Source organism: Emydura macquarii, unplaced genomic scaffold, assembly GCF_026122565.2.
Source record: "Emydura macquarii macquarii isolate MOO-44397 ecotype Brisbane River unplaced genomic scaffold, CSIRO-AGI_Emac_v2 contig_1604, whole genome shotgun sequence".
Lineage (NCBI taxonomy): Eukaryota > Metazoa > Chordata > Testudines > Chelidae > Emydura > Emydura macquarii.
In genome coordinates this window covers 195,484-210,569 of record NW_027131741.1, presented here as the reverse complement: position 1 = coordinate 210,569, position 15,086 = coordinate 195,484, and the positions used below count along the sequence as shown (strand labels likewise).

Here is a 15,086-nt window from a genome sequence, read left to right as displayed (position 1 = left end):
GATCCAGTCAGCGCTCGGTCTTCCTTTGGATGAGCTAAGCAGGTTCAGCTCTCCAAGGCTCTCACTGTATGGCATTTTCGCCAGCCCTTGAAAAATTGTTGTGCTTCTTTTCTGCACCCCTCCAATTTCCAGGGGCTCCCTCTGCCATAGAGCCACCATAGCCGACCCAGCAGAGGTCCCAGGGCTGCTCAGTATGGGAGGCCGATAGGGGGCTGGTGCTGCCACACAGGGGTGGTGTCCGGCAGCACAGAGGCTCCACAGTTTGATCTACAGCAGCTGGAAAACACAGGATTTTCCCCCCAAGAAAAATTTGAACCCACTGTAAAATTTCATCCTTTTCATCCATTTTTGGGGGTGGCTTTTAACAGAAAATAGATCATTTTTCACTGATAATTCAGTTGTCATGGTGCTGCCCAGCCGCAGCTGCCTGGGTCCCCAAGAGAAATTGGAGCCTTTTTATCTGCCTCTTCCTTGTAACAGCAATGAAGGTGCCACTGACTGAGCCTCTGGCTGCACTCTGGGTAGGGAAAGGTCGAAACTTCCCACCCAGTCTATGAGTGGGTTTTTGTGGCTTACCAGCTACTCTAATTAGCCTTTCCTTCTCAGTCCAGCCCCCTCCATTCTCTACAAACAGATCCTGTGGGCAGTGGCTACTAGGACAGGCCCCGGGAGCACATCACCGATGAACCTGGGGTTCCAGGGATCTGGAGAGGGTCCTAGAGCAGTTGTGGAGGCACAGAGATTGTGGCCTGGCTATCAGGGGATCACTGAGATCTGTGCATAGCTTTGGAGATCCATGTATGCTGGGTCCCCCTGTTTATATGTAAGGGAGAAGGGAAGGGACCTGCCCTACTGGAACAATCTGAAGGAAATTTCCAGGTAGGAGCTGTGTGGAATATTCCTCCCCCAGCCTGCACCCCGGGTTTGTAATACAGAAAAGGGGGCTGCCGGGGAGAAATCTGACCCTACATAACTATTTTTAGACTGATTTACTGTATTGAAGCAAGATTACAGCTGTAACAGCATCATCCGTACAACTCCGCCACCCTCAAGGCAGCCCTTTCACTCCTCTAAACCGTACGCACAGTGCTGACTGCCTGGATTGCAGGAATAGAGCCTGCGGCAGGACTAGTTCTGCTGTCCAGCTTGGTGGCATCACCGAGCATCCCCTGGGATTGGGCTTCCTGCAGTTTGCCATTGGCCGTGACGGGGTTAAAGCTGGCATACACTGAACCAATCAGCTGAGGGTCCCAGGTGGCCAAGTGGACCCCAAGGAAATGAGCAAACACTCTTCATAAGGTCAGTTGCAACCTGTTTGAGCAGATACTGCCTGCTGCCCGTGCAAGCTCTCCGCTGACTCCTTCTCCGTTAGGGTGCAGATCTCTGTTGGCAGCTGCTCCCCTTCTCGCAGGCATTGGGTACGTTGGCAGGTTTCTGTGTCATTAAATCTTTCAAACGCCAAGGGAAGGGTAAAGGCTGCCAGCTGTTGAGATGGGCAGATGTTCTGTGCAGCAGCAGCTGACTCTGCTGGGCTGTGGGTGTGACTCAGTGACAGGGGCTGGAGAGCAGGCAGCATGAGGTAGGTGGGGGAACCTACACTCCATGTGTCTTTGGTGTATGGGGGATCATTCCAGATACACAGGAACCCCAGATTCCAAATGAGATCAGAGTGTTAAAACCCGGTGCCCTGAGTCAGGATTTCTCAGTGGAACCCATTTCCAGAGGAGCAGTGTGCTCTGGGCCACAGAAGAGCCAATGGAATATCAGTGAGTAGTTCCCAAATCACCTCAGGTTTATTTGCTCCTGGAAATTTAATCAGCAAATCCATGTTCAATGCTTTTATTCTCTGATAAGATTGTGAAGTTTGCTGACTGGATGAGGGTTCCCGCAGTTCTGCCCTGTAAAAACCCCTCAGAGTTACAGAGCTACCCACATCTCTGTCCCCTCTCTTGTCCTCCAGTGCCAGTTGTCTGCCTCGTCCCTTTTCCTCTCCTGGTGTAGAATGCCATGATTCTCCCACCCATAGGAGTCTGTGACCTATGGTGAGAAGAGTGACCAACCAGCCTTCCTGAACCAAGTATTGTTTTATCTGAACAGGAGGAATAAAGCATCACGTGAGAGAATAAACGGGGTTTAAAACAACAGTCTGTGCATCTCTCTGAAGCCCTCCCACTCTGATGGGGACCCATGCAGGCTGAGCCTTTTCTGACTTCCCCAGCCGTGTCTGTGTCTCAGGAGCTTCTCAGCACCAGCTGCCCCACCTCTGGACAGACTCCCAGCACTGGCAGAATAAGCTGTGTAACTTGCCTGGTGCCTGGAAATGGGGTATTCACAGCGTGAAGCTCAGGGGCTGTCTCTTAACCTCCCTGAATTTTTCAGTGAGAGACGGCTTTTCCTGAGCTCCTGTTTCCCTTCCTGCTTGTTTTCCAGCAGCCTGCTATTAAACTAAGACAAACCATACCAGTAATATCCCAATATTTTACCCAATATAGCCATACAATCAACAGCCCAAGAATTGGGTTTAACATACACATTCATAATTATGGCAGCTCAGCTCCATGTCTGTCACAATACTGTTCCAAGGTGGCGTGTATATTATCAATACACTACAGAGAGAGAGAGATTGAGCAATAGAGAACTGTCATGTGTGAAGTGAGGTTTGATTTCCATGAATACTCATGCATTTCACTTTGACACCCACTGTCCGCAAACCCCTATTGTAGCTGAATAACAGGTGCTGCAGTTACTCTGTACTAGACCAGTGGTTTTCAACCCGTGGTCCACGGACTCCTAGGGGATTGCAGACTATGTGTTAGTTTTCCAATGGTATTCAAACCTTCATTTGAAATTTTGTAGGGTTCTGGAAATGAAAAAGGTTGAAAATCAGTGTACTAGAGAGTGAGAGCCCAGGGAATTAATATTTTATATGCTTGTCCAAATCTGGATAAAGGCTGCAGACTGAGTTCACAGAGATTAAAGGAAACCAGTCAGCTATTGACACAAGGATAGAGGAGCTACTAGTTTCAGAGGATTTCCCAGACTTTTGTTTTCTGACAAGAGAATGAATGGGAGCTGAGAGGTTGCAATCTTTTCTGGTTCGGAAGAAATCCAGATGGCCCACGTTATGTTTTAGGTCCCCCTCTCTCCTAAGAAATCATCACTGAAAGAAGATCCGAGGGAAAAGACCGGGTTAACATGTGTGTGCGAAAGAATAGTTCTATAAATGTAATGGCAAAACTTTTCATAGTGATACAATTATTACACACCAAAATTTCATTACATGTGTGTATATCAAAAGCCAGTGGTAACTATAATACTTAATGACATTAGTTTTATCAAGTATTTCAGAGGTTTTCCAACTCCTCTTTCCAATGGGCGTATCGTATTAATTTTTTCTTCAGTGAGCAGTTGCATGATACTGTCTCCTGGTAACTGACCAGAAGTAGTTTCTATCAGTTAAATTCCGGGTCGTTCACACTATAACTCTGTGTGAGAATTTCCAAAAAGTCATGAGACAATAGACCCGCTGGTCTGTGTTCCAGCAAAGGGTAGAGAGTAGAGATGAGGTGCAGAAAAGGCATTAGATAGTGTTTGTATATAATTTATGCCCATCACCTTTACACAAGCATGGCTGAAGTGACTTGCACACTCCACTGCATATGAGCGCAAAACAAATCTTTGCACTATTCGAAGTTTGTGACGCCACCCCCTCTTCGGCCAGGATGAAGTAACTGTCTATGTTCACTTGTAAATTCCCAAATATCTACAGAACCCTTGCCTGGGAAGAGGATGGGGACCTGTGAGGATAAAGAGAAGTCTGTAGGATGATCAGCCTCTCTAGAGTCAGTCAACACTGGCCAGGAAAATCTCTTCAGCTTCTCCTGCAGGGATTCTTGTGGTTCAGAGTGTAGCACTGAGAGCATTTGGTAAGTGAAAGTTTATCGAGCCCGGTTCTGATCGAATTTACATGTGTAAATCTGGAGTGACGCTGTTGCAGTCAATGTTCCTGAATTCAGAGCCTGGAAAACTCACAGTACTGAGGATTTTTTTAAAAAAGTCTGAGTAGAGCTACGAACATTCCAGATTTGCACCATAAAATACGCCTAAATAGTGTGTCGGGAGGAAACTTTCCATGGGAGCAGGTTATATCTTAGCTGTCTATTGCAGGGCTTCTTCTACCTTCCTCTGAAGCATCTTGTGCTAGCCACTGCATACTGGGCAAGACATACTAGAGGTCTGATCCAGTCTGGCAGTACCAATCTTTGTATAGGTGGTGTACATAAAACAGCCATACTGGGTCACACCAATGGTCAGTCTAGCCCAATCCTGTCTTCCAATAGTGACAAATGTCAGGTGGCTCAGAGCGAATGTACAGAACAGGTAATGCCTATCTTTCTACCAGTTGTGAATATCCAAATCTATGTTTTTGCTGATCTTTCTTGACCTCTTAGACTCTAGACTTGCACTGAGAGCAGAATGATGTCTTGTTCAATATCATCTAGTCTCCTCTTATTTTTCCTTGCAGGAAGTAATTTTCAAAGCTCCTTCGACGTGCCCAGTGAATTATGTCAGCTGTCAATGACACCATATTCCAGCCTGCAGTGTTCCTTTTCACTGGAATACCTGGGCTGGAAGACGTCCATGTCTGGATTTCTATTCCCTTCTGGTTCATGTACATTACTTCAGTATTAGGAAATTCACTCATTCTGTTCATTATAAAAACAGATCCAAACCTTCATGAGCCCATGTACATTTTCCTTTCCATGTTGGCCATCACTGACATTGGCTTATCGATATCCACCATGCCAACAATACTGGGCATATTTTTGTTTAACTCTAGGGAGATCAGCCACGATGCCTGTTTTGCCCAGCTGTTCTTCATCCAATCGCTTTCCTGCATTGAATCTGCCCTGCTCTTGTCCATGGCCTTTGACCGCTATGTTGCGATCTGTAACCCGCTTAGATATGCTTCCATCTTAACCCCACCGAGAGTAGCCAAGATGGGACTGATGTCTCTGCTAAGAGGGGTGGTCCTAATGTTCCCACTCCCCATTCTCCTGAAACAGTACCGATACTGTAAGGACAACATCCTCTCCCATTCCTACTGCCTGAACCAGGAGGTTATGAAAATGGCTTGTTCAGATATTAGAGTGAACAGCGTCTATGGCTTATTTGTATCATTCTCTTCAGTGGGTTTGGACTCGCTGTTCATCCTCCTCTCTTATGTGATGATCCTCAAAACAGTGCTGAGCAGCACGTCCCATGCGGGGTGCCTCAAGGCCCTGAACACCTGTGTCTCCCACATCTGCGTCGTCCTGCTCTTCTACATGCCAATGATCGGATTGTCAGTGATACACAGATTCGGGAAGAACTCTTCTTCCTTCATTCAGATTTTCATGGGCTATATCTACATGATGACCCCACCCCTGATGAATCCAATCGTATACAGCGTGAAAACCAAACAAATTCGTGTGAGGATTATCAGGATGTTCATCAAATAAATGGTCTGTTCATCACCCAGCTACAGGGCTGGTGACACGGGAGATGAAAAACAAGTGCCACCTATTGCATCCTAGACATTTCCATCCAAGAGGACATGAACTACAGATCTCATCTCCTTATAGAAAGGTTCAGATTTGATTGAGGCCTGGAGCAATGGGATAGGGGCCTCCTCCAGAGCCTGCTAAGGGAGGAAAGCAGAGTGGCGGAATGGGACCGAGGCAGGCAGCAGCGTTTACACAGTGACTGTGTTTGTGTAGGGCCAGGGTATGGGTGGGATTTTATTGCATAAAGAGCTGTATTGATGTCAGCTCAGACCTCAGAACTGCTGTGGATACAGTCAGTATAGAGAAGGAACGTGGATGTTTTGTCCCATTGTTCATGACCTGTCTGTCCCGTCTCTGGTTTAATTCCAAGGGCCATGAGAAAGGCTGCAGAGGGATTTTGCACTCATTGTCCTGACTCTTCCTGAGCACACCGGGTGCTGCATGATCCATGAGAGCAGCAGCAGCTGTGAGAAGGGCTTTTCCGGGGGCACAGTTGCCCACCCTTCCCCTGTGTCCTCAGCCAGGTGCTTGTCACTTAGTCATATCGGACACTGGATTAAGGCAGGAGCCCCAAGAGAAGACATTCAGGCAGCTCCACACCCCGTCCATGGCTATGCACACAACATACCTGCTGAGGCCCCCCCCCCAACCCACTGTACTGCCCCCAGGCGGAGCAGAGCTGTGTGTATGAGTGGGGATCACACACACAGGAGTCCTGGCAATAGACTCAGGCCCAGACTCCAGCCCTGTCCCCTCCAGTTTTGCTGCCCCAGCCATGCAAAGGGACGGAAAGGGGCCTCAGTTCCCCAGAAGAGGCACAACCAGCTCCTAGCCCAGCCCAGCCATTCAGTGGCCATTACAGGAGGTTTGTTGGTTGCTCTCCCCTTTGAGGGTCGGAGACACAAGCGGGGTCAGTCACCCCCTGCTCCATGGTGTAGCTCTTTAATGCTCCTGGGACTTTAGGAGCTGACACATACCTAGAAGAGGCAGCTACATGGAAAGAGGAAGATGATCCCAACTGGGGAATAGTTCAAGCTTTGGGAAATCCCAGCTTACAGCTTCCTTAAGGGCCTGAGACTGGGGCCTTGTAGTGCAGAGCAGGGCCTGGCTCCCCTCACTCCCTGCCACCCGCAGGAGCCGTGGGATCAGGGCCGGCTGCCTATTCTCTCAGAACATGGTGACAGCAGCAGGGGAAGGACGGCTGCCCTCGCTCGGACTGGGGGGAAGGGACTGTGTTACCGAGGGGGCCAGCTGGCGAGGAGCCAGGAAAGCTGCGGCGAGCCTGAACCAACACAGACCCCAGCAAGGAGGGCGGGGTGCTCTTGGGCAATGGAGGAGGGTGGGGCACAGGCTAAGAGAGCCTGTGTTTTGGAGAACAAATACGACCCCACACAGGGGGATCTTGTTTTCAGTCTTCCAGGCTGAGAATAAGTCACTGCAAGGACCTTAGAGGGAAGGGCAGGGACCTGCATGGTACCTCAGACCTCAAGGGGGCACGCTGGGGTGGCACCCGTCTGCAGGGACTTGACCTGACTGTTCTCTGCACTTGGAAGCTGTTGTAAATGTGCGGGTGTCAGCTTAGCCCCCAGACTGCTCTACCCTCCACTGAGGCTGGTGGGGAACCAGCCAGAGACTCAAACCCCTGCAACTTGCTCCTTGCTATCCCCGCTCCACATAGCGCAGGGGGCAGCTCTGTGGCAACAAGAATCTAGCTGCTCCAGCGGATAATCATAGAATCATAGAATATTAGAGTTGGAAGGGACCTCAGGAGGTCATCTAGTTCAACCCCCTGCTCAAAGCAGGACTAACCTCAGCTATATCATCCCAGCCAGGGCTTTGTCAATCCTCAGCTTAAAAACCTCTAAGGAAGGAGATTCTACCACCTCCCTAGGTAACCCATTCCAGTGCTTCACCACCCTCCTAGTAAAAAGCTTTTTCCTAATGTCCAACCTAGACCTCCCGCCCTGCAACTTGAGACTGTTGCTCCTTGTTCTGTCATCTGCCACCACCGAGAACAGCCTAGCCCCATCCTCCCTGGAACCCCCTTTCAGGTAGTTAAAGGCCGCTATCAAATCTCCCCTCAATCTTCTCTTTTGCAGACTAAACAAGCCCAGTTCCCTCAGCCTGTCCTCATAAGTCTTGGGCTCAAGCCCCCTAATCATTTTGGTTGCCCTTAACTGGACTCTCTCCAACTTGTCCACATCCTTTTTGTAGTGGGGGGCCCAAAACTGGACACAATATTCTAAATGCGGCCTCACCAATGCCGAATAGAGGGGAATAATCACTTCCCGTGACCTGCTGGCAATGCCCCTCCTAATGCAGCCCAATATGCCATTAGCCTTCTTGACAACCAGGGCACACTGCTGACTCATATCCAGCTTTTTATCCACCATTACCCGCAGGGTCTTTTCTGCAGAGCTGCTGCCCAGCTCGTCGGTCCCCAGTCTATAGCTGTGCATGGGATTCTTCCTTCCTAAATGGAGGACTCTGCACTTATCTTTGTAGCCCTACCCTCCCTGGTCTACCTCACAGAGGTGGTGGGAGGATGAATACATTCAAGGTTCTCAGATACTCTGAGGAGCGGGCCTGGGGAGACCCTAAGATCAGGTCTGCCAGGGATCCAAAGAGCAACGCCCCTGAAATTTGGCTGTGAGAAGCTACAGACTTACCACGGCCTCCTGTGACAGCTGACCTCTGGGAATCCCAGTGACTCTAGCCCCTGGGTGTCCGTGGCAGATGTGGGGGTGCTCGGGGGGTGACTGTTGATCTGCTCCCCACAGTGAGGTTTAGGTGAGGGATCTCTGAGGGGAGGGTTGGAGTGTCTTGGGTTTGCCAAGAGTTTCAGGCCACGCACCGAGACGGAGGGGTCATGGTTTGAGATCTCAGTGATGCGAAAAGAGCAGTTGGAGGAGGAAGTGCCCACAATCTTAATTTATTTATGATTCTATCACAACACTCAAGCTTCTAGAGGCATAAATCAGTCTAAACAGCTATCACAGCACTCAAGATGTTAGAGGCACAAATCAGGTGCTTACCACAATCAGGAAGAGGGAGCCCATGTTCTTCCAGTAAGTGAATTGCCCCAAGGAGTGGCCCTGCTTTACACAGCACCATCCGTGCACATTACAGGCCTGCGAAGAGCTCCGAGGCAGGGCAGCACCTGGGGGTCCCAATATACCCCTTCCCCCTACTCCTAGCAATTAGCTCATTGGTTATGACTCAATCCACTTGGGGATTGGTTATTGACACTTGTTATTCTCTCTGTTATTGGCAATTAGCTAGAGACCAGTTGGCTATAAGCTCTGGTTACTTGTTTTCGTCTTTAGCTGCTCTATTTCAAGCTCATATTTAAGTCATGGTGCGGTTAGCATATTTCCTCCTTATCTCAAGTTCATATCTAAGCCATCAGGCCTGGCCTTGTCACTATACTATGATATCCACGTCACAAAATTCTTCCATATCCTACAGCATCCAGGAAATGATCCACTCAAGACAATGATTCATATAATTTAAGGCCTTAAGGGACCATTTGATCATCTAGTCTGACCTTGCGTATATCAGAGGTTGCAGATTTTCACCCATTTCCTCCCTTATTGAGCCCAATATCTTGTATTTGACTAAAGCTTAACTTGTGTTAATTTCTAATGTGTATCTTCCAGGAAGGCATCCAGACCTGATCTGGAGATATCAAGACAATTCACCATCTCCCTTGGGGGGTTGTTCCACTGGTTAATCAGCCTCAGTGTGAAAAATGTGTGACTAATAGCAGTTGGCTTCAATTTACAGCCACTGGTTCTTGTTATAAGCTTTTCTGGCAGATTAAAGAGCCCTTTAAGACCCGGTATTTTGTCCCTGTGAAGGTGCTGGTACACTGTGATCAAGTCAGCACTCAGTCTTCCTTTGGATAAACTAAGCAGGTTCAGCTCTCGAAGGCTCTCACTGTAAGGCATTTTCGCCAGCCCTTGAAAAATTGTGCTTCTTTTCTGCACCGCTCGAATTTTTCAAAATCCTTTTTGAAATGTGGGCATCAGAGGAACCAGATGCAGTATTCCAGAACTGGTCTCAGGAATGCCATCCACAGAAGTGAAATCACCTCCCTACTTCTACTCGCTACACCTCTGTTTATACAGCCAAGGGTAAGTTGGAAACAACAGAGGAGGAGAAAGAGCTGGGTGTATTAGTCAGTGCCAGAATAACTGTGAGCCACCAATGTGATGCGGCTTTGAACAAGGCAAATGAGCTCCTAAAATGTATCAGGTGAGACAGGGAAGTATTAATAGCATTATACAAGGCACTGGTGAACCCTGCTCTGGAAAACTCTGTAAAATTCTATTCACTCATATTGAAGAAAGAAGAATTCAGAAGAGCAGGGCTCCTGGGATGGTCAGGGCAATGAAGAGCCTGTCTTACGAGGAGACTAAGAGAGCTTGGCTGGGTTAGCCTAACAAACGCAGGCTGAGCGGGGATCTGGTTGCTCTATATTTACATTTGGGAGAGGAGGGGTAAAGCACCAGCTGGGGAGAAGAGCTATTAAACCTAAAGGACAGTGTTAGCACAGGGACAAATGGGGAAAATCTGGCCAGGAGTAAACTGAGGCTGGAAAGGAGAGGAATGTTTCTGACCATCAGAGGAGGGATGTTGTGGATGAGCCACTCAACAGGAGTCGGGGGGAACCCAACTGGTTTTAAAATGGAGCTTGACAGATGTCTGCCCTGGGGGATATGCCAGTGTTGCCTGTGAAAAGTGGGTCTTTGTCTCACAGACCCAGGGGGTCCTTCCAGCCCTGAGTTCCTACGGGTCACTTTAGCTCATTCTGTGTCACACTGGGAGCTCATGTTGAGTTGCTTGTCCACTCTGACCCCTGATCTGTGCCCTCTCTGAGGGCTTTGTCCCAAAATAGACTAAGGAAAAAGCATGGCTCAGAGTTATAATCTGGATAAAGCACTTGGTCTTGGGTTCCTGTTCACCTAGTGATGTTAGAGGAATTCAGTTCCCTGAGTGTTTAGTAATGTCACTCCTTCTGAAGCATCTGGCACCAGCCACTGTCAGCAGAGAGGACATGGGTTCCATGAACCATTGATCTCACCGAATACGGCCATTCCTGTATTCTTGGAGTGTTCCACGCATGGATGGGTCACCACAGACAGGCCATTTCCAGGGGCTCTCTCTGCCATAGAGTCAGCATAGCCCCACCAGCAGAGGTCCCAGGGCTGGCCGGTGCTGACACTTAGGCATCCGGTAACACAAATGACAGAGGTTTGAGCTGGAGTGGAAAACAGAGAATTTTCCACCAATGAAAAATTTTGACCCATAGTAAAATATTTCTTTTTCATCCATTGGGGGAAGGGGCAGTTTCTTATAAAACTGATCATTTTTCACTGAAAACTCAGTTGACACAGCACTGCTGACAAAAGGAAGAAAGGAGAACATAAGATTATGGACCCTGAGCTTCAGAAAACCAGACTTTGACTCCCACAGGGAGCTGATGGGCGGGATCCGCTGGAAGGCTAATCTGAGGGGGAAAAGGAGTCCAAGGGAGATGACTCTATTTTAAAGAAACTTTATTGAGGGCGCAGGAAAAAAACATCTGTGTGTGCAGAAAAAATAGCAAATAGGGCATGTGAACAGCTTAGCTCAACAAGAAATCTTATGTGAGCTTAAGCACAAAAAGGAAGAATACAAGAAGTGGAAGCTTGGACAGATGATTAGATAGCAGTATAAAAATCCTGCTCAATCGCCGAAAAAATCATGGAGAAGGTCCTCAAGAAAACCATTTTGAGGCACTTGGAAGACAGGAATGGGATCAGGAACAGTCAGAATGGACTCACCAAGGGAAAGTCACGCCTGACCAACCAAAGAAGCAATGGTCTCAAGTTGCAGTGGGGGAGGTCTAGGTTGGATATAAGGAAAAAAAACTTTCCCTAGGAAGGCGGTGAAGCACTGGAATGGGTTACTTAGGGAGATGGTGGAATCCTTAGACATTTTTAAGGCCTGGCTTGACAAAGGGCTGGCTGGGATGAGTTAGCGGGGCCTGGTCCTGGTCTGAACAGAGGTTTGGAATAGAAGACCTCCTGTGGTCCCTTCCAAATCTGATCATCTAAGATTCTTTAATTTAATGCCCAGCTGCAGCTGCCAATATGCCCAAGCGAAAATGGAGCCATTTTATCTTCCTCTTCCTTGTAACAGCAATCAAGGTGACACTGCCTGATTTTCTGGCTGTACTCTGGGGATAGAAAAGTCTAAACTTCCCCCCAGTCTATGACTGGGATTTTGTGGCTTACCAGCTATTCTACCCAGCCTTCCCATCTCAGTCCAGCCTCCTCCACCCTCTACAACGGCCCCTTCAGCAGATCCTATAGGCAGTGGCTACTGTGACAGGCCCCGGTAGCACATTGCCGATGAACCTGTCCTCCCAGGGAGCTGGACAGGGTCCTAGAGCAGTTGTGGAGGCACAGAGATTGTGGGTGGGAGGGCCTGGCTATCAGGGGATCACTGAGATCTGTGCATAGCTTTGGGGATCCATGGATGTTGGATCGCCCTGTTTATATCTCAGGGAGAAGAGAAGCGATCTGCCCTACTGGGACAATCTGAGGGAAATTTCCAGGTAGGAGCTGTGTGGAATCTTCCTTCCACTGTCTGCACCCTGGGTTTGTAATGCAGGAAAGGGGGCTGCTGGGGAGAAATTTCACTCTACATAACTATTATTAGTCTATATTACTGTATATGTAACAGCATCATCGGTACCAGTCGGCCGCCCTGAGACTCCTTGACTCCTCTGAGCTGTACGCAGAGCGCTGACAGCCTGGATTGCAGGAGTAGAGCCTGCGACAGGACTTGTGCTGCTGTCCAGCTTGACATCACTGAGCATCCCCTGGGATTGGGCTTCCTGCAGTTTGCCATTGGCCGTGACGGGGTTAAAGCTGGCACACACTGAACCAATCAGTGGAGGGTCCCAGGTGGCTAAGTGGACCCCAAGGAAATGGGCAAACACACTTCATAAGGACAGTTGCAACCTGTCTGAGCAGACACTGCTTGCTGCCCCTGCAAGCTCTCCGCTGACTCCTTCTCCGTTAGGGTGCAGATCTCTGCTGGCAGCTGCTCCCCTTCTCGCAGGCATTGGGTACGTTGGCAGGTTTCTCTGTCTTTAAATATTTGAAACACCAAAGGAAAGGTAAAGGCTGCCAGCTGTTGAGCTGGGCAGATGTTCTGTGCAGCAGCAGCTGACTCTGCTGGGCTGTGGGTGTGACTCAGTGACAGGGGCTGGAGAGCAGGCAGGACTAGGGAGCTGGGGGACCCTCCACTCCATGTGCCCGTGGTCCATGCGGGATCATTCCAGGTACACAGAAACCCCAGATTCAAAAGGAGCTCGGAGTGTGAAAACCCCAGTGCCCCGAGTCAGGATTTCTCCATGGGTCCCATTTGCAGATGTGCCGTGTGCTCTGGGCCACAGAAGAGCCCATGGAATATCAGTGAGTAGTTCCCAAATTACCTCAGGTTTCTTTGTTCCTGGAAGTTTAATCATCAAATCCCTGTTCAAAGCTTTTATTCTCTGACTGGATTGTGAAGGCAGGAGTTCAGAGCTGTGTGGCTTTGTGGAGCGAGTCATATAACGTACATGGAATAGTTCTGTTTCCTGACTGGATGAGTTCTGCCCTGTAAAAACCCCTCATAGTTGCAGGACTACCTGCATCTCTGCCCCCTCTCTGGTCTCCAAGTTCCAGATGTCAGACTCGTCCCTTTCCCTCTCCTGGTGTAGAATACCACGATTCTCCCACCCTTTGGGAGTCTGTGACCTGTGGTGAGAAGAGTGACCAGCCAGCCATCCTGGACCAAGTATTGTTTTATATGAACAGGAAGAATAAAGCCTCACATGAGAAAATAAATGGATTTTAAAACAACAGTCTGTACACCTTTCTGAAGCCCTCCCACTCTGATGGGGACCCAGGCAGGCAGAGCCTTTTCTGACTTCCCCAGCTGTGTCTGTGTGTCTGTCAATCTGAGGAGTTTCTCAGCACCAACTGGCCCACCTCTGGACAGACTCCCAACACTGGCAGAACAAGCTGTGTAACTTGTCTGGAGCCCAGAAATAGGGTCTTCACAGCGTGAAGCTCATGGGTTGTCTCTTAACCTCCCTGAAGTGTTTAGTTAGAAATGGCTTTTCCTGAGCTTTTGTTTCCCTTCGTGCTTGTTTCCCAGTGGCATGCTATTAAACTAAGACTAACCATACTGGTAATATCCCGATATTTAACCTAATACAGCCATATCAACAGCCCAAGAATAGGGTGTACTGTACACATTCATGATTATGGCAGCTCAGCCCCATGTCTGTCACAATCCCGTTCCAGGGAGGTGTTTATTTTATGGATACAATACATAGACACTCAGAGAGTGAGTGAGCAATGCACGACTTTGATGTGTGAAATTAAGTTTGATTTCCATGAATACTCATGCATTTCACTTTGAAACCCACTTCCTGCAAACCCCTATTGTAGCTGAATAACAGGTGCTGGGATTACTCTGTACTAGACCAATGGATCCCAAGGGTTTTGCAGACTACGTGTTAGATTTCCAAAGGTATTCACACCTTCATTTGAAATTTTTAAGGGTCTTTAAATGAAAAAGGTTGAAAACCAGTGTACTAGAGAGTGAGAGCCCAGGGAGTAAATATTGTATATGCTGATCCCATTCTGGATAAAGGCTGCAGATTGACATCAGAGATCCTAAGGGGAACCAGGCAGGTATTGACCCAAGGATAGAGGAGCTACTAGTTACAGAGGATTTCCCATTTTTTGTTTGATGACAAGCAAATGAATGAGTGCTGAGAGGCTGCAATCTTTTGAAGTTCTGAAGAAATCCAGATGACCAACGTTAAGTTTTGGTTGCCCTCTAGCCTGAGAAATCATCACTGAAAGAAGATTGGAAGGAAAAGAATGGGTTTACATGTGTGTGTGCTAAAGTATAATTCTATAAATGTAATGGCAAAACTTTTCATAGAAATACAATTATTACAAACCAAAATTTCACTACATGCGTGTATATCGAAAGCCAGCAGTACAGTTGTTGGCATCTGTACAGGAAGGAAGAGGGGTAACTTTACTACTTAATGGCCTTTGCTTTAGAAAGTATTTCTGAGGTATTCCAACTACTCTTTGCAATGGGTTTATCCTATTAATTTTTTCTTCGATGATACTGTCTCCTGGTAACTGACCTGAAATTGTTTCTAATACTTAAATTCCAGGTCGCTCACAGAATAATTCTGCAACACTTGCATGAGACCCTCTAAAAAGTCATGAGACAATAAACCCGCTGGTCTGTGTTTCAGCAAAGGGTAGAGATGAGGTGCAGAAAAGGAAATTATATAGTGGTTTATGTAATTTAGGCCCATCACCTTTAAACAAGCATGTCTGAAGTGACTTGCACACTCAAGTTCATATGAGTGCAAAACTAATCTTTGCACTATTCACTATTCGGGGCTCCACCCCCTTTCATCCCAAGATGAAGTAACTGTCTATATTCACTTGTAACGTGCCAAATATATAA

The 15,086-nt window shown here is 48.0% G+C and overlaps 1 protein-coding gene across 1 annotated transcript; it reads left to right on the top strand.

Moving 5' to 3' along the window:
* Nucleotides 1-4,565: 4,565 nt before the first annotated feature.
* LOC137157858 (olfactory receptor 51G2-like) lies at nt 4,566-5,501 on the top strand. Its single transcript, XM_067555294.1, has one exon. It carries the CDS (start codon nt 4,566-4,568, stop codon nt 5,499-5,501), a length of 936 nt encoding a protein of 311 aa, XP_067411395.1.
* The last annotated feature ends 9,585 nt before the right edge of the window (nt 5,502-15,086 follow it).